Source organism: Cajanus cajan, chromosome 4 (assembly GCF_000230855.2).
Source record: "Cajanus cajan strain Asha chromosome 4, NIPB_CcT2T_4, whole genome shotgun sequence".
NCBI lineage: Eukaryota > Viridiplantae > Streptophyta > Magnoliopsida > Fabales > Fabaceae > Cajanus > Cajanus cajan.
The window spans coordinates 76,118,717-76,137,521 of NC_138520.1; the positions used below are offsets into that span (position 1 = coordinate 76,118,717).

Here is an 18,805-nt window from a genome sequence, read left to right on the forward strand (position 1 = left end):
AGGTGTGATATGATTTTCTGGATGTCTCTGAGTTTAAATTTTTGTCCTATATTTATTCTACCGTGTTTCATAACTTCCGGGCATAGTGAAACCAACACATGAAGAGAATTAAATTGTGTTAACAAAAAATTATTGTTATATTTCATGTAAAAATTACGTGATTCAGGACTATTTCTTGCACAACTTTTAAGTTTATACGAATACAAGATTATTGCAGCGAAAGCTTCGTATGAAATTAAAATGCTACAAACAGAGATCATAACAAAAGCTAAAAGTATCTGAACTAAACTTACTATGACCGTTTTTACACAACACTAACCACCCTTTTCCAGTATAGATTGAATTAAGGGAATTTCTAACATTACTGGTTTGTTGCAGTTCATATATAGATCCATTGAACATGTATTCTTCCACAACAGTGTCCTCATATTGGTGGTTACAGAATCCTATAAGAGAGACACAAGTAGGGTGACGTAGCTGGCAGAGCAACTCTATTTCATTCTTGAACATTACACTGCATTTCCCATCATATCGCTTTATTGCAACTGTACAATCATAAACATCATTATGTTGGAGGCAACTTTTATATACTTTACTAAATGGTCCACTTCCAGGTACCCTGTTTTCATCAAATTTGTTGGTTGATTTCCTAATAACGACGAGAGAAAATTGATGGCACAGCTCTTCTAATCACTATTGAATATTGTCTGAGGTACTCGTGAGCTTCAAACAGCAGAAAAAGCCCAAACATTTGAGAAACACTTTTTCCAATTTGTGAAACCTGCTTCCTTAATCATTTGTCACTTGCTAAAAACATTCACAACTACCACTCTTCAATCATCAGGGCTAAGCTAGGCTTGTATATTCGTCTCGAGCAAAAAGTCATTTTGATTCATGAAAGTAGTGACCGTTGTCACATTTGTTCATGATATTAAGAAAATATCAAATAAATTCTTAAAATGGTACACAAGTCTCAAAATTAACTATTTATTATCATTTCGAACCTTAACGGCTTTCAAATTTATACTAGTTCAAAAGAAAATCACAATGGCAGCCTCAGAAACAATCAAAATGCAAAAAAAGTGCACATAGACTCCAAAAGCTAAAACCCTTAATTTGAGCTCACCAAATTACGTACGAAACATGTCTTCGGACTCGATGTCTTCTAAGCTACCACAACTGTTGGTTGTTTCCGTGATATCTTGCCGTTCCCGGTTAATGATGGTTTTGGATAATAAGATATAATGAGCATTAGTGTTGGTGATATCTGCTTGTTTCTGCAAGGACAGAGCATGCTCAAGTTGCACTTCTACTTCACCCATTGCTGGTCGCTCATCAGGTTCATTCTTCAAGCATCCTGCAATGATGTCTACAAAGACTTGCCAACACTCCGGTGCAATCTTACCCTCGATATTCGGATCAATATATTCCTCAACAGGCTTCTTCAGAAAATTTCCTCTGCTTTCCATGTCAAGAATTGTTTTGGCCCACACAACTTCTAGTAGAACCATACCAAATGAGTAAACATCACATCTATCAGACGCGGTACGGTCCATGAGAAGCTCCTTAGCCAAATACTCCCAATTACCTATAAGTGAAAGTAACATCTTAGTTTATCTGACAAAAAATCCTTTCAGTAAGGTGGGAAGATAAAACATTACCCCTAATATATCCAGGAGTATTTATTTTAATTGGTTTAGGCTTTGACATAAAACGTGCTCCTTGTATGCTAAGGCCAAAACCTACGAGTTTTGGGTTCATGTTGTGGTCCAAAAGAATGTAGCTAGGTTTGATGTGACGATGAATGATGGTGCGCTTTGCTCCTGCGTGAAGGTAGTGTAGTCCACGTGCTGCTCCTATGCAAATCTCTAGCCTTTTCTTCCATGACAGTTTCCCACCTTGCAGGTGTCCATGTAGAGATCCATTGGGCATGTACTCGAACACGATAATCTTTTCTTTTTTGTGGATGCAGAATCCTATAAGAGAGATTATATGAGGGTGATGAAGCTGGCAGTGCAACTCTACCTCAGTCGTGAACTCTCCCCATCCATCAGGGCGTTCCACTTTAAATCGCTTCACTGCAACTGCATAATCAGTACCATCATTGCGTTGAAGATAACCTTTATATGCTTTACTAAATTCTCCATCTCCAATTATTCTCTTTTCATCAAAGTTGTTAGTTACTTTCTTAATATCAGCCCAAGAGAATTGACGACACAGCTCTTGTATTACAGTTGGATACCCTCTATCAGATGAACTTTTATTGTCGCCAAACCATTTCAGAAACATGGTTCGTGACAGATACTTTCTTCCTCTTTCATCTTCAAAGCTAAACTAGCCTTATGTAGTCCTTTCTGATATATAATTAACATTTTGCAGACCCCTCATCTTTCATTTTGCGAGTTTCTTGTTTCTCAACTTCACACTGCAAATAATATTAAAACTCTGCACAAAAATTTGTTAATAACATAGCGTGATGGAGAACAACGGATTCCACGGATCGAGTCAAAAATCAGTTAAATACCGATTTGGTCAAACATTTTGAACGTCGATGTTATTTATACTTCTCTCTCCTTTATCTCGTTTACTCATTAATCAAATGATTATGTGTTAAATAAATTATTGAGCGTCCACCAATAATTTTTAGAAAAATAATGATTTCGTGTAGTATTATTTTTATTGTATTTGTATTTTTCTTTGTTGTATTTTCTTCTCTCTCACTAAGTTTGAAATAATTTATATACACTAAATTTAATAATGGTAGTTACCCTAAAAAAAATGATGGGAGTTCACGAGCTGACCTTATAATAATGTTTTACCAGTTTATTTTTTTAATAAAATAATAGTATATAAAAATAACTGGCGGTGCTATTTGGAGAATCTTGATACATGTTCACACAAATTTTATATTTTTATATAAAGTTTTCTATTAATTAACGGTAATTATATACTAGTATATGACAAATACGAATTTTAAACTATACGCTAAATTACCTCTCTCATATTTTGATATAATTTGGCATTATTCTGCAATAAAGGAGAATTAAAACGGACAAAATGTACGTCAAATTAAACCGGACAAAATGTACGTTAAATTAATTATTCCAATTTGATGAAATAATCCCAAAAATTGTGCATGAAAGCATAACCCGTATAGCATATCCCATATTAACCCCCTCAAAGTGGAGCATGAGGATTACGAATGTCCAGCTTGTTAAGCAAAGTCTGAAATTGATGTCATCCCAAGGCTTTTGTAAGGATGTTGACAAATTGCTCTTGTGTTGGAACATATGATAGTTGAATGGTGCATTGGAGTATCTCATTACGAATGAAATGACAATCCACTTCAATATGCTTTGTCCGTTCATGGAAAATTGGATTTTTCGCTATATGTAAAGCAGTTTGACTATCACAGTGGAGGTGCATAGGTCCTTTTCCTTTATGAGAAATGTCTAAATTAGCCAGTAAGCTCCGAAGCCACTTAAGTTCAAAACAAGTAGTAGCCATAAAACGATATTCTGCTTCAGTGGATGAACGAGAGACAATATGGTGTTTCTTGGTTTTCCAAGATATAGGAGAGTGACCCAAAAACATAATCCACCAAGTAGTTGAACACCGAGTTAATGGACATCCGGCCCAGTCGGAATCACACCATCCATGCAGTTGGAAATCAGATGTGCTTTTGAGGAGAATTCCTTGCCCATGACTTCCTTTGAGGTATCTCACAATTCGAATGGCTGCATTCCAATGTTCTTCACGCGGTTGTTGCATGAATTACGACAAGGTATGGACACAGTAGGATAATTCCGGTCTGGTGAAACACAAGTATATGAGGCGCCCAACAAGGTTTCGATACCTGTCAAGTTGATTAATGTAGCGTCCAATGGCTAGTCCAAGTTGATGATTCTGCTCAAGAGGTGTAGCCACGGGCTGTGCACCAAGTAGGCTTGCTTCTTGAATGATATCTAATGCATATTTACGTTGAGACAAAAATATTCCACTTGAGTTTCTTGCAACTTCTACTCCCAAAAAATATTTTAAATGTCCCAAGTCTTTCATGTGAAAGCACTTGCTAAGATATTCTTTAAAGCGTTGAATTGCAACGGAATCGTTTCCACATATGATCAAATTGTCTACATATACCAAAACCATCTTTTGCACTCCATGGACAAGAAGAGTAAAAAGTGAGTGGTCACAACCCGATTGACGAAATCCAAAGTTTATCAAAGCAGATGATAATTTGGCAAACCAACAACGAGGGGCTTGCTTCAAACCGTATAAAGACTTTTTCAATTTACAAACATGGTTCGGTTGAGAAGCATGAAAGCCTGGAGGAAGCTTCATGTAGACATCTTCATGTAGATCACTGATGAAGATTTTCGCAATCTCTCCACTTGGCAAGCGGACCAAGTTTCGATGTAGTATTTAAGTATTGTCCTTAGGGATTTGAGAATTTAGTAATTCTTACTCTAATGATCCAATAAAAGACATTGATATGATTGAAAGTGAATTAATGTGAAGTAAAATAAAACGATAATGTAAAATTTATAAGAACAATTATAAGAAGCGAGGATTGGACTCAGGAGTACTTGCTAACTCTTAAATCTTCTTAAAATAAATATGATTTCAATTTCATGACTTCCACATTCATTTAGTAATTCAACAAGATCCCTCAAAGTTGAATCCTAAAGTGATTAATCTAAAACATGATTCTTTTATGTTTTGAAATTAACACTTTGCATTAAGAACAATGACTTGAACAAGGTGACTAAACAAATCAAGTCTATTCTTAGAGCAAGAGATGTTTAGGTGCAAGATTCAGTTCGGGTTTTTAAAAACGTTTTCCAACCGGATTTAAAAACCAAAAATCATACAACGGGTGATCAAGTCGATATAAGCATTAAGAGAAGAATCAAACACAAGTAATGAAAATGAAATGCATATATATATTTAAGAAGAAGAAGAATTAGTAGTTACATCCAGACCAATCCTCAAAGATTTAGCCCCTCATGGCCATTTACAAGATCAAAGGAGTGGAAGAAGAAATTACAAAGGAAGAGATGAAGAAAAGGAGTTGATCCTCGTTCCCAAGTGATCCAGCCTCCAAATCTTTGTTCCCACTCTATTCTTTCTTCCTCCTTTGCTCTCAGCTCTTGTTTTTCTCTTTGTTTCCGTCTGTCTTCTCCTTTTCTATCTCCCCTGCCCTTTTATAAATGCTAGAATTAAAACAGAGTAGGCAGGAAAGAGAAGAATCCGCTCAGCGCCTTGAAACGGCTAAGCGGTTTGAAGAATTCTTCACCATGAAGTAATCTGAAGGGCTGAGTCGTTCAAATCCGCTGAGCGCCTGAGAGATTCTTCATTGTTATAAGCAAGCACAAGGGGCTGGGCGCTTCATATCCACTGAGCGCCTAGGAGGCAGAGAGCACTCCTTCTTCTAGGGCCAAATCCGCTCAGCGCCTTAGAGTGGCTAAGCGCCTCTCCTTTGCTGCATTTGTTGAGCTCTCTGGCTTGAAGGCGCTCAACCGTTTCAAGGTGCTCAGCCGTTTGCCTCTAGATTTCAAAACCTACAAAATAACACAAAATTTGATCAAAAGATTCATCGCTTCGTGTACTAACATAAATCAAAAGTCCCTATTTGATTCTAAGTATTTATAAACCAAAATTATATCAATATGTACAAAATTTATGCTAGATAAGTGTCTCAAATTCATATTTAATCAGATTAATTAGACACTTATCAAGCTAAACATGGATCACTAAGGATTTAAGAGGGTTGTAATGTGGCCTGGTTATCAGAGATTTGGTTTTTCTTTGGGAATCTAGAGGCCTGTTTGACAAGAGACATTCTCACTCATATGGGTTGATACCAAATTCTTGCACCAGCTTGAACTCTCTTGATTCGTTATGTATCATCCCTCTTTTGATGGTATTTACTGGTTCCTTTCTCTTTTAGAATATTACAATAATTGATGGAATGGTAACAAGGAACCTTGATTATAATTTTTTTTTTTTGACACTAAATACTACATATATATACAGGGAACAATACTTTGCTTGTGCAGCTCTAACCACATGAACACTCCATACATTTACCCCCAACTTGGCTCAAACCCACTTGTTTCATGAGAATGTCTCTTACCAACAAGGCTAAGGACAATCATGGTTTTTCTTTGTAAGCTTAGGGGTTCTATTTAGGGTCAGATTTGTCCGCTCAAGGGTTGATGTAGTTCATGGGTTGGCTTTTTGGCTACTGGCTAATTATAATAAACAATTGCCTTAGTAAATTCCATGCATAGCTTAACTGTAACTCATGGGAGACTTGGAGATGGACTTAACTTCTTTATGGTGTGAGTTACATACTCATATAGCTTCATGGAAGGCAATTTAGTACAATGACCTCTTCCTAGTTCCTCCAAACTGTTTTGACGAACAAGCTCCAGTGAGTCAACATTAGGAGTTGGATTATTTCCTTTTTCTACGAGCTCATCACTTCTCTCACTATCTAAGGCAACAGTTCCCCCCTCACTTCAGAACTTGCAATTACCTCAATGAGTTTATTTTCTCCTATCCTTGTGTCATTATCCAAATCAATATCATCATCATTATCCAATGCATCGTTCATTAATGATGAATCCACAGATAAATCATATTTGACCCCAGTTGTATGTGTGAAAGGAAACTCTGTTTCAAAGAATTCAACATCACGAGACACAAAATAGCATTGAGTATCTAAATCAAATAATTTCCAACCCTTCTTCCCATAAGGGTAACCCACAAAGATACACTATCGACTTCGACTAGCAAACTTATCACCATGTCTATCCAAGTTGTGTGCGTAGCATAAACAACCAAAAACTTTTAAATGATCATACATGGGGGCTTGACCGTGTAACATCTCATATGGTGTCTTTCCAAACAACACTGGAGTGGGGGTATGATTAATCAAGTATCCAGCTGTTAAGACACACTCACCCCAAAAAGAAATAGGGAGATTACCTTGAAATCCTAGAGCATGAGCAACCTTAAGAATGTGTCTATGCTTTCTTTCTACTCTTCCGTTTTGTTGTGGTTTTCCTGGACAAGATGTTTGAAATACTATCTCGTGTTCATGAAAGTAGTTTCTCAAACACGTAAATTCAGTACCATTATCACTACGTGGCATTTTAATTTGTTTACCAAATTGTCTTTCTATTAATGCAAAGAAATTCAGCAATGTACGTGACACTTATTTTTTATCAGAAATCAAATAAATCCAAATAGCAAGAGAAAAATCATCCATTATTGTCAAAAAAATATGAAGCACCACAAGAAGAGGGAGTTCTATAGGGCCCCACAAATCACAGTGTATTAATTCAAAACTAACACCAGCATTATTTTTACTTAATGGAAAGATATCTCTAGCTTGCTTAGCCCGTAAACATACATCACATGGTTTGTTCTGCAAAATACCACTATCACACCTCATGTTAGAAGCTAATTTAGTGACCTTGAAAGAAGGGTGCCCCATGCGTTGATGCCACAGATTAAGTTCACAAGTTTCATTAGCTTTGTGTGCTTTCTCACTTCGGATTCCTTTAAAGAAGTAAATCCCATCTCATTGTTCACCCACTCCAATCAACATCTTTGAAGTGCAATCCTGCATAACACATAAGTTGTTAGTGAAATCACTAGTGGAAAAAAGGCTTTTAAAATCGGTTATTTTTAACTTTTAAAATCGGTTCCGTAATCAATTTTAAAAGAGCCGATTTTGAAAGCTAGACTTTTAAAATCGGTTGAATAACCAATTTTAAAAGTTAACTTTTAAGATCGGTTGTTTTATAACCTATCTTAAAAGTTCGGGCTGCGAAAAAAAAATTAAACTGGAACGGGCCATTCTAGCTTTTTAAAAAAATGAGTACGGGCCGTGCTTCCTGAAGAACGGCCCGTTCTCCTAGGAGAACGCCCCGTTCTGCTAGGAGAATGCCCTGTTCTCCTTGCAGAACGGCCCGTTCCATACGACCCATTCCAGTTTCATACTTTGCCCAAAATGAACATGCAACGAAAACATAGACAAGAGAAGAGCATTAGAAAATGAAAAGAGACGCAAGAAGAGCATGAGAAGACGAAAACGAAAATGACAACCAAATTTACCTTATTGGAGACTTTAGAAATTGAAAGCGCAAGAGAGTAACAAAATGAATGGAGGGAAAGATTAAAGAGAATGAGAATGGAGGGAAATATAAAAGGTTTCTGACGATACTTTTAAAATCGGTTATTTATGAAACGATTTTGTATACTACATACAAAATCGGTTATGAGATAACCGATTTTAAAAGTAGCACTTTTAAAATCGGTTCTTAAATAACCGATTTTAAAAGTAGCACTTTTAAGATCGGTTAAAGTTTAACCGATCTTAAAAGTATTTTTAAGATCGATTATTTAAGAACCGATCTTAAAAGTGATGTCTAATACAACTTTTAAGATCGGTTCTTTTGTAACCGATCTTAAAAGTTGTGTCAGACATACCTTTTAAGATCGGTTATAAATTAATCAATCTTAAAAGTACTTTTAAGATCGGTTAAATTTTAATCGATCTTAAAAGTGTTCATATTATTTACAAAATTGTCACGCGTCACTTTTAAGATCGGTTACCTTATAACCGATCTTCAAACTCCGATTTTAAATCTTATTTTTGCACTAGTGAATAGACAACACAACTTGTTTCATTTGTCAATTGAGAAATAGACAACAGGTTGCAACTCAATGTTGGCACATAAAGCACATTTTCCACTTTCAATCCTCCATCAAGTGTCACTGTCCCTTCTTTATTTGCCATTAGTTGTTTTCCATCTGGAACTCTCTCTAGACACCCAACTACGTCTCTCAGCCCACATAATAAACTCAAGTTTCCTGTCATGTGGCTAGAGGCACCTGTGTTTATGATCCACTCACTATGTTTACCTGTCATTTTGTCACTTGTGGTTTCCTTGTGATTGTTCAACAAATCCTTTAGAGTTTGTCATTGCTCAGAACTCAGTCCACTAAATGTATTTACATTAGTCCCATTGGTTTTTCCATTCACTTGCATTGCATTTGCTTGAAAACCTCCATTTCTTCCTCCAATCAAATTTTCTGAATTATTGTTTGCATGCAAGTCATATGGTGAAGGTATCTTTTTCACCAATTCGGTCTTCTTCTCGATCTCAGCTTTATCCATGAGAAATACCATAACAAAGTTATGGAAAAAGAATCGTGTGTCTTATTCTATTAATCAATAGGTAATTATATACAAGCATATATATGACACAGCTACAGATCTTAAACTACAGGCTAAATTATCTCTCTCATATCCTTGACATGATTTGACATTATTCTGCAATAAAGAAGAATTAAAACGGACAAAATGTACGCCAAATTAAAACAGACAAAATGTACGTCAAATTAATTATTCCAATTAATGAAATAATCTCAAAAATTGTGCATGAGAGTATAACCCGTAACATATCCCATATTAAAATTCAATAATAGTAGTTACCCTAAAAAATTGATGGGAGTTCATGAGCTGGCCTTATAATAATGTTTTACCAGTTTATTTCTTTTAATAAAATAATAGTATATAAAAATAACTGGCGGTACCATTTGGAGAATCTTGATACCTGTTCACACAAATTTTAAGTTTTTATATAAAGTCTTTTGTTTTTTTTTTTAATAGTGTACACTCATATGTAAAATATATGTAAAAACATTGTGAAAAATATATAATTGATTATTTCTATGAGAGATTATGATCAAATATTGAGTAAATTTGTTGCAAAGTTATTATTTTTTATCATAATAATGGTAGAAGTGTTTGCTAGTTTTAAGATGTTTAATTTCATAAAAATAAATAAAAAAAAATCAATTTTTATATAATAAATCATCTTAAAAAAATAAAATTTATTAAAAATAATCATAAGGTTTAAATTTATAGCTACATAAAAATAATTTATTTTACAAATAAATTTTTCTTAAAGAAAATTGAAAATGAGAAAATTAATCTTTGTTAAACATACTCGAATTTGTATATTATTTATTTGATGGGTATACCAATTCATATAAGTAATTTAATGATGCCTAAGAGTATTGTTTCCTAAAAGACTTATACAATTGACACAAATAACTAATTAGGTTTAACTAAACTATTAAGCATGAAAATTTTGATTCATTGTAAAAATAAAAAAGTACTTAAATAAAGATAAAAGTTATAAAAAAAAATCTTTTTAATACTTTTACGAACACTTAAAATGTAAAAACTAAATTTAACATAATAATGCGAACTCTTAATTATTATATTTATATATTATTATAAAAAAAATTATCCTTATCAAGTAATTTTTATATGCCAACTTTATGTAATTATAAGAAATATTAATTACGATTATATTTTTGTCACTTTATAATTGATATATTACAAAATTTTAAAAGGAATAATGATCAATAAATTAGTGAAAGAATATTTATAATCATAATATTTATTTTCAATCTATTTAACAAATATTATGATATTTTAATTAAAAAATATAATAAATTATGGTGAATAAGAAAAATTGTTTGATTGTAATATATAGATATAATTTTTTGCAATTCATATCTCTTATATATTTAAAACTTTTTTAAAAATAAATTGTGAGCATTAACCTGCGATGAATAAAAAAATATCTTAATTATTATATTTATAAATAGCAAACTTTTATAATTTATTTAATATTTATGCAATTATAAGTATTTTTAAATAAATAAAATATTAATGAAATTGCAGGGCCTATCCACTAGTTATTTATATAATTTATTGTTTTTACATCATCACGTGGAATGCGTGCGTGAAGCTCCAGTGTTAATTATTTTGCAGAACAACTTGGCCTTATTATTAATTGAACAGGGAAGGAAGGTAGTGAGAAGTTATCAAATTGATAATTTGATATTGATTTTGATGAAAGGATAGGGAAGCTGCAATCAAACGCCTAAATACAGGAGAAGCATATCAAGAGTCGATTGCAGAGTAAAGGTAAAGTTTCTTTGTGGTGTCACAGTCATTATGTTTCTGAAATGTTTTGGCGACGGAAATTCAAGTGGTACTGCCAGAGGGTATCCAACAGTAATTGAAGAGCTGTGCCGTCCATTTTCTTGGGCTGATATTAAGAAAGCAACCAACAACTTTCACCAATACAGACTAATTGAACTTGGAGGATTTGGTGAAGTATACAAAGGTTATTTCCGACATAATGATGCTTCTCATTATGAAGTCGCTGTGAAGCGATTATATGTGAAATACTCTATTGAAAAGGAAGAAGAGTTATTCAAGAATGAAATAGAGTTGCTCAGCCAGCTTCGTCACCCTAATATCATCTCTCTTATAGGATTCTGCAACCACAAAGATGAACATATTGTTGTTTATGAATACATGTCCAATAGATCTCTAGATATACAGCTACAAGGTGGGGAACTGTCATGGAAGGAAAGGCTAGAGATCTGCATTGGAGCAGCGCGTGGACTACACTACCTTCACGCCGGATTAAAGCGCACCATCATTCACCGTCATATCACGTCTAGCAACATTCTTTTGGATCACAGCATGCACCCAAAACTCACGGATTTCAGCCTTAGCGTAAAGGGAGCACATTTTATGTCAAAGCCTAAACCAATAGAAGTAAAGGCTGGTGGTAATATTTGATTTCTTCATGAGCCTACTTACTACAATCAATTTTCATTTTTGTCACTTAAACTAACCTAATACTTACTCTTATAGATAATCCTCTTGGCTACATGGTTCCGGACAATCTCAGTACAGGTATCGTCACAGATAAAAGTGATGTTTACTCATTTGGTATAGTTCTACTAGAAGTTGTGTGCAAAAGAAGAATTTTCGACATTGTAAGAGAACCAAGAGATTTTCTGGAGAAGCCTGTTGAGGAGAATATTGATCCAAATATCATTGGTAAGATTGCACCGGAGTGTTGGCAAGTCTTTGCAGATATCATGGTAAGATGTTTGGAATATGAACCTGATGAGAGACCAACAATGGGCGAAGTAGAGGTGGAACTTGAGCGTGCTTTGTCGTTACAAGAACAACAAGATATTGCAAACACCAACGGTCCTTATACCTTAATTTCCACCACCATTATTCCCTTGGATGATAGATTCTATATATGATAGCGATTCTGAACAAAGTATTGTATCCGTAGGTGATCAGACTAGCTGAACTAAATGTTTATCTTTTGAGTCAAAACAGACACATAGTAAGCTTTTGGGGTGATCAAGTTTAATAGAGATACTTGTTTTTTATTTGATCCCTGGTTCTGATATTGATTTTACCGTGAGTTGTCATTAATAATCATGTATTAGTAGCAATGAAAGAACTCCTTTGCTTCAGAATAGAATTTTTGCTCCTCCTCTTCTTGACACCCTCAATAATAACTAGGCACGGATAACGATATATATAGAGCACAGTCAGATTACAAGCTATGTGATTAGAGGTTTAATAAAAGGCTGCAATGGTTAAATGACTGTTGTGTGATTTTACCTCAACACAAAGCATTTCTTTGGTTAATAAGATCCGTCCCCCAAAATATATGATTATATTGGAATCCTGTCTGGTTTCTAAACTTGACTTTGCAATAGCTTCAGCTAGTCTCTTGCAATAGGTCTTGACATACAAAGTAGAATTAATATCAGAAAGAAAATTTAAACTCTTAAGACCACGAGAAAATCCTCATCTCAAGGGAAATGGTTCACCATAACAGTTTGGCAAGGAACATTGGCCTTTGTAAAGTAAAATCACAAGATACTTATTAAAAATTTGGATACCCCATCAACTTATTTACAAGTACTAGTAAAACTGGTATGATATGTCAACTTTCTCTGTTCAACTTTGATAAATAACTGACAACTTTTAGCTGAACATCTATAGAATGTTTTGGTAGCGTATGAGACATCTAACCCTTTAATAGATTGGAACTTGGAGATATTAACAAATTGAAAGAGCTATAAAAAAAATTTGGATTTAAGTCTCGGTCATAATTTAGGATAGAACTTCTCATACCAATTTTGAACATAAAGCTTTCATTCAAAAAACACATTTTATTTTACGTTTTCGATCAGATTTCTAACATTCATGACTCCATGTTTTATGGATTGAATTCTTTACTTTCTAAAGTATTGGAGAATTTGTATTTCACACAATACAATCCCTTAGTTGATTTCACATTCTCTCCACATGAGACCATTAACCAGAACAGAAGACAAACAGAATTGAGTTAATTTCAAGAAGAATTCCTGAATCTTAAGAGTAGGTAAGACTGCACCACAACTCTCCAAAAACTTTCCTTCTCATGTAGCCACGCTGTCACAGACCAGAGCTCTCGTATATATAAATTACGCGTTTTCTTTTCTCATTCTTACCGGAAATAATTTTAAAGTCTGCACAAAAAATGTTCAAAACATAACTTCGAGACCCACGGAATCGACCATTGAGTTGAAAATAAGTTAAATTAAACAAATGAATTAGTTGTTGCTTTTTATTTGTTTTTTTCCTTTCTTAGCATCATTCTAGTCTGTACCAAAAATATAATTTGTTAAGCGACCGCCATTCAATTTTCTACTTGTTTTTTACTTAAACCAATCAATTTCGTACTTAAAATTTCAATTTCTATTTTTTTTAATTAATGGTGGTAGTTATCCTAAAAAAATGGTGGTAGTTGATGTGTTGGGCTTAAAATAATGTTTTGCCAATTGATTTCTTTTAATAATAATATATGAAAACAACGGCGGGTGCCATTTGCAGAATTATAGTTGTTCACTCAAATTTTATATGAAGTCTTCTAACTTCACACAAATTTTATATATAGTCTTCTAACTTTTTTTTAATAATGTACACCGATATGAGTAAATTATGATAACATCTTTTTAAATTTTTTGTGAAATTACATTAATGTTTCTATTTCTTTTAACGTGTACAATAATCTCTCTTATATAGAGTCGAAATGTTTTTTTTTCTCACAAGATTAATATAATTAACAGAAATTAGTGTAATTTTAAAAAATATCAATGCATCAAATGATTTTAAAAATAACTATTAGTAAAATTATTAAACTCGATTACTCATGGTATATGTTAAATTTTAACAATTTAATCGTTAAATTAAAAGTTTTTTTTATGCATAAATCAAGTTTATAAATTTTTTTAAAAAATTAAAAATTATATGATATTTCGTTGTATAAATTCAAATTAACATATAAAATATTTTTATCATTATCCATCAATTTGAATTAATTAAATGAAATATCAAATTTTTTTTTTTAAATTTGTAAACTTAATTGTGTATTAAATTTTTTTAATTTAACGGTTAAATTGTTAAAATTTAACATACACTATGAATTATTAAATAGAGTAACTTACTCTTTGAGTATTGATCTCGATCTCTCTCTCTCTCTCTCTCTCTCTCTCTCTCTCTCTATATATATATATATATATATATACAAGATGTACTTATTCTAGAGTAAATTTACTTAGATTTACTTCACTCAATAATTCATGTTCTACATTAAATTTTAACGATATAGTCGTTAAATTAAAAATTTTAATGCATAGATTAAATATGTAAAATTTTAAAAAATTTGAAAGTTATTTAATATTTTGTTATATAAATTTAAATCAATGTGTAAAATAGTTTTATGGTTATTCATTAATTTGAATTAATGAAACAGAATATTAAATAATTTTCAAACTTTTAAAAAACTTACAAACTTGATCTATATATCAAGAACTTTTAATTTAATTATTAAAATTTGATATAAAATATGAGTTATTAAGAAAAGTAAGTTCAAATAGATTTATTCTTGAAATAAGTAAATTTCTCATATATATTATATGAAAGGATAAAACTCACATAATTAACTATAATTATTGTTTTAACTATTTCCTCGAATCTTCTAATACATGTCTTGATTTTTTATTTATCACTAAAAAAGATTAATAAATCATTAATCAGGTCCATAACGGTTAAATTATTAGTTTTTTTTTTTTTTCTTTCAGTCGTTACACTAGTCTTTTAAAATACAAAATTACATTACAACAATCAATTTTCATCTTCCAAATTACTGGATACTAATAATTCATAAGGTGGCAAACATGGTCGATTCTTTAGATATATAATTTATCGAAGACTATTGATGTGCAAACAAGATAAATTTCTATGAAATTTTAGATGCATGCACGGTATTATTATGTCTATACTCTATAGAATAAAGTTCTCCTTTTACAAAGGTTATAAGAGCAAATGTGGTTCAATGTCAGGACCCTTGTTCATGAATATTCTCAAGAACTCTTCACACGGAATGGACCTATAGATGGGGTTAGCACCCGAGCTTGTCAAAGGCTTTGCAGGTTCTATAATCTGTTCGTTTGTTGGACGAATGAAATAAGCAATAGTGGTCCTCGCAGTGCCAGAATTTGTCACAACACGGTGTTCAGCACCAATTACCCTTCCATTGCTGATGATCTGCACGTCACAAACACTGATTATCTAATCATGAATGAAAATTAGTATATTGTATTATGCCAATGTACTACTTATTCTATCAATGTCATTAATTTATAACAAAAATAAAGTCAATGTCATTAATAAGGTGATATATTTTCTGAGCTAACTGATCAGTGGAGAAAAATATACCTGCAACATAAGCCCAATGTTGACCACAAAAGCGTAGGGAATTGGATGAACAAGAATCCATTCCCCATCCTTGAAAACTTGAAGTGCATTGATATCTTTTTCTTGAAGCAGAATGGTAACAAGGTTAGGATCTCGGTGCTTGGGAGCTCCCAAAGTTAAATTGGGTTCTGGGCAAGGTGGGTAGTGATGAGATAGCAATAATGGGCCATCACTAAGTCCACCACTACAGTATGTTGGCTCAAGTCCTAATCCTTCACACAACAGCTCCAAAATTTTGACTCCCAATGTTCTCATTTCTTGTATGTATTTTGCAACAACTTCACTGCAACATGTCATCACCAGAAGCTTATAGTTAATTAAATTATTAAACTAGTAACCTTTTATTTGTAGTGGACACAAGAATCTTTCATTAACTTTTTGTTTATACTAATTAGAATGAGATAGGTTTTAATAAAAATAACATGTTTAAATTAAGGAAAAAATTATTTACTTATTTATTTACCTTTTATTTTCATAAATTAATTAATTAAGAGGAGTGTATCCCTTATATATGTTTAATAATTAATTTCATGAATTGATATGGTAGTCAGACACTTTTTGAACATACATTATTATCAGAAATAATATGTATATAAAAGAAAATATTGTATTTGATCTCCATTGTACATATGTGAAACAATATTTTAAATATTGTTAATCTATAACTCAATAAGTTATGAATAATTGTCACATGACATAATAGTTGGGATATAATATAAAATATATGAAAAGTGAAAATTCAAATTGATCCCCAAAATTGTAAAATATTGTCACATTGATTCTTGAAATTAAGAAATTATTAAATATGTTTCTAAAAATACAAATTTATAATTATATTGGTGCAAAACTTAAAAAGATGCGTGACTAAAATGATGATATTGAGATATATTTAAGTATCAATAAGATAGTAAACAGTTAAATTTAAAAAATTATTTAATATTCTAAAGTCGTACTTATTTAATAATTTTTTAATTTCAAATATCAATATCACATATATGTTATTTGTAACCGTGATGTACCAATATAGTACTTGGTAGGTAATGGTGATAATAATGGTTACCAAATACCAGTGCAGTAATGAACGTATAATGGTAATGGCATGGTCTTAACCCTTTAGTTGCCCCTCTGTTATAAATAATGTACACGGACATTGCAGAAGAATCAGTGATGACTCATGAATGTTCAGATTCAGACTCAACCAAGTACAATATATATAGTTAAAATCTCATTATCAATCAACTATTCAAATATATTATAGAAAATGCCTGAAGCGAAGAAAATTAGAAGAATTTGAAATAGTATAATAAAGATAATATTTATGGGAATCATGCTTCGAAAAATGAGGATATGTTTGAATACACTTAAGATTTATATTTAAATTAGAATCGTGTCAACCAATGATAAAGTTATTTTTTATTTTTAGATGTAGAAACAAAATATTTACTTACATTTTAAATTTTCAATCCAAACGCACCCTAAATTGTATTAAAAAGTTGATTTGATCGTACGTAACATAAATCAATGACAAAATATTTACTTATAATTTATCTAAATGCTGACTCAAAGATGAAAAAAGAAATGTATTTTGTGAGACTCGATCATTTAAATTAAGTTTGCAGTAGAAGCAATATATATAATATATATAGCTCAAATTAAATATTATGTACACAAAAATACATAAAATGGAAGCAATAATATTTTACCGATATTTTGAAGGTTTCTGAGGCAAAAACTCCATGAATTCTTCTGAAGGTGGACAGAAGTGTCTTAACGTGTCTCTCCAAAACTGAATGACATCTTTGTTGTTAATCTCACGGCTTGTATAGAGCCTGCAACTTCCATTTGGGTCTCGAGAGCTTTCCCTTAACTTCTCTTCAGCAGGCATGGCATGAAATTCCTTGATAATATTCAGTGTATCATCCATTAACTCATTGGAAACTCCATGGTTGATAACCTACATCATAGTTTTTCATCATATGTATGTTAACTAAACATATACGTGTTTTTTTATATATTAAAATTCACGAATTCAAATCTTAAAAACAGCTAGTCTTGCCTACACCTCAAATATTATGTGTATCAGTTACATATGCTTTGCTAGCTAGCTTTTGGCTGCTCTTTTCTGATCATACATATTTTTAGCGCATGAAAATATTGTAGCACTTTGTATCTAGAATTTTTTTTTTAATATATACTTGCTTCATGTGCTGATTAATTTTAGAGGAGTTCTAGCAAATCATTCCTCTAATACACATTTTATTTTAGTTAAAAATCAGTGAAGACTATAAAATTAAGATTAAAAAAAATGAAAACATATGATGTGAGTTCTATTAATTAAAAAAAATATGATTTTATTTTAATAAACCTCAATAAATAATAACATATTTAAAAGATTATATTAATGCATTTAATTTCTCTTGATTTTCAAATAGAGAAATTATGAGATGGAAGTAGAAATGACATTAGTGAAATTAATTAATAAAGGGAAAGAAAATTCTAGGGTATGTAAGAACCTGGAAAAATCCATATTCCTGGGAGGCTTTCAAAATGTGTTTCAAGGTTTCAGCACGATCACGATGGGCGAGATCTACGACCGGGATTTTGTTGCCGGAAGCAACGACGTCTATGCCATTGCCAGGTCTACTTTCCGGTGGTTGCACATAGGATAAGGGCACTGAGGAACTAAGATTGAACCAGCTTGAGACAAGCATTTGATCCATGTTTAGGTTACCTTCAATGTGTTGTAATGTATGTGTTTTCTATATATAAGGAAATAATGAAGGCGTAAAGAAGTTTTATTTCATATATTCCTTAATTATGTGTCGATTATATAAAGAGAAAAGGAAATAGTAAATTAAGTCTGAACTCTGATTGGTGGACCTTTGACTTTGAATAAATTAAAGGCATCACCTACTTACAGTAATAAATACAATAAGGTCGGTAGTCATATGGGGGAGTTTGCAGTTACACGATTCTCACATTTTGACCTTTGAAGTCTACTAAAACATAACATGTTATTATATTGCCACGTCAACTTCGATAATTAGATTACTAGAAAAATTATTTTAATTAAATCATTGA

At 32.1% G+C, this 18,805-nt stretch overlaps 3 protein-coding genes across 3 annotated transcripts; 1 reads left to right on the top strand and 2 right to left on the bottom strand.

The window, feature by feature from the left end:
* Positions 1–973: 973 nt before the first annotated feature.
* LOC109790299 (receptor-like protein kinase FERONIA) lies at positions 974–2,641 on the bottom strand. The gene is made up of 2 exons (XM_020349424.3): positions 1,662–2,641; positions 974–1,588 (listed from the first exon to the last, which is right to left on the bottom strand). Exons 1-2 carry the CDS (start codon positions 2,287–2,289, stop codon positions 1,131–1,133), a joined length of 1,086 nt encoding a protein of 361 aa, XP_020205013.2. The 5' UTR covers positions 2,290–2,641; the 3' UTR covers positions 974–1,130.
* Positions 2,642–10,871: 8,230 nt separating this feature from the next.
* On the top strand, positions 10,872–12,395 carry LOC109790303 (receptor-like protein kinase FERONIA). The gene is made up of 2 exons (XM_020349430.3): positions 10,872–11,678; positions 11,765–12,395. Exons 1-2 carry the CDS (start codon positions 11,054–11,056, stop codon positions 12,166–12,168), a joined length of 1,029 nt encoding a protein of 342 aa, XP_020205019.1. The 5' UTR covers positions 10,872–11,053; the 3' UTR covers positions 12,169–12,395.
* Positions 12,396–15,203: 2,808 nt separating this feature from the next.
* Positions 15,204–18,517, bottom strand: LOC109790300 (protein DOWNY MILDEW RESISTANCE 6). Its single transcript, XM_020349425.3, has 4 exons — positions 18,238–18,517; positions 17,428–17,678; positions 15,686–16,007; positions 15,204–15,514 (listed from the first exon to the last, which is right to left on the bottom strand). Exons 1-4 carry the CDS (start codon positions 18,442–18,444, stop codon positions 15,281–15,283), a joined length of 1,014 nt encoding a protein of 337 aa, XP_020205014.1. The 5' UTR covers positions 18,445–18,517; the 3' UTR covers positions 15,204–15,280.
* Positions 18,518–18,805: the final 288 nt, after the last annotated feature.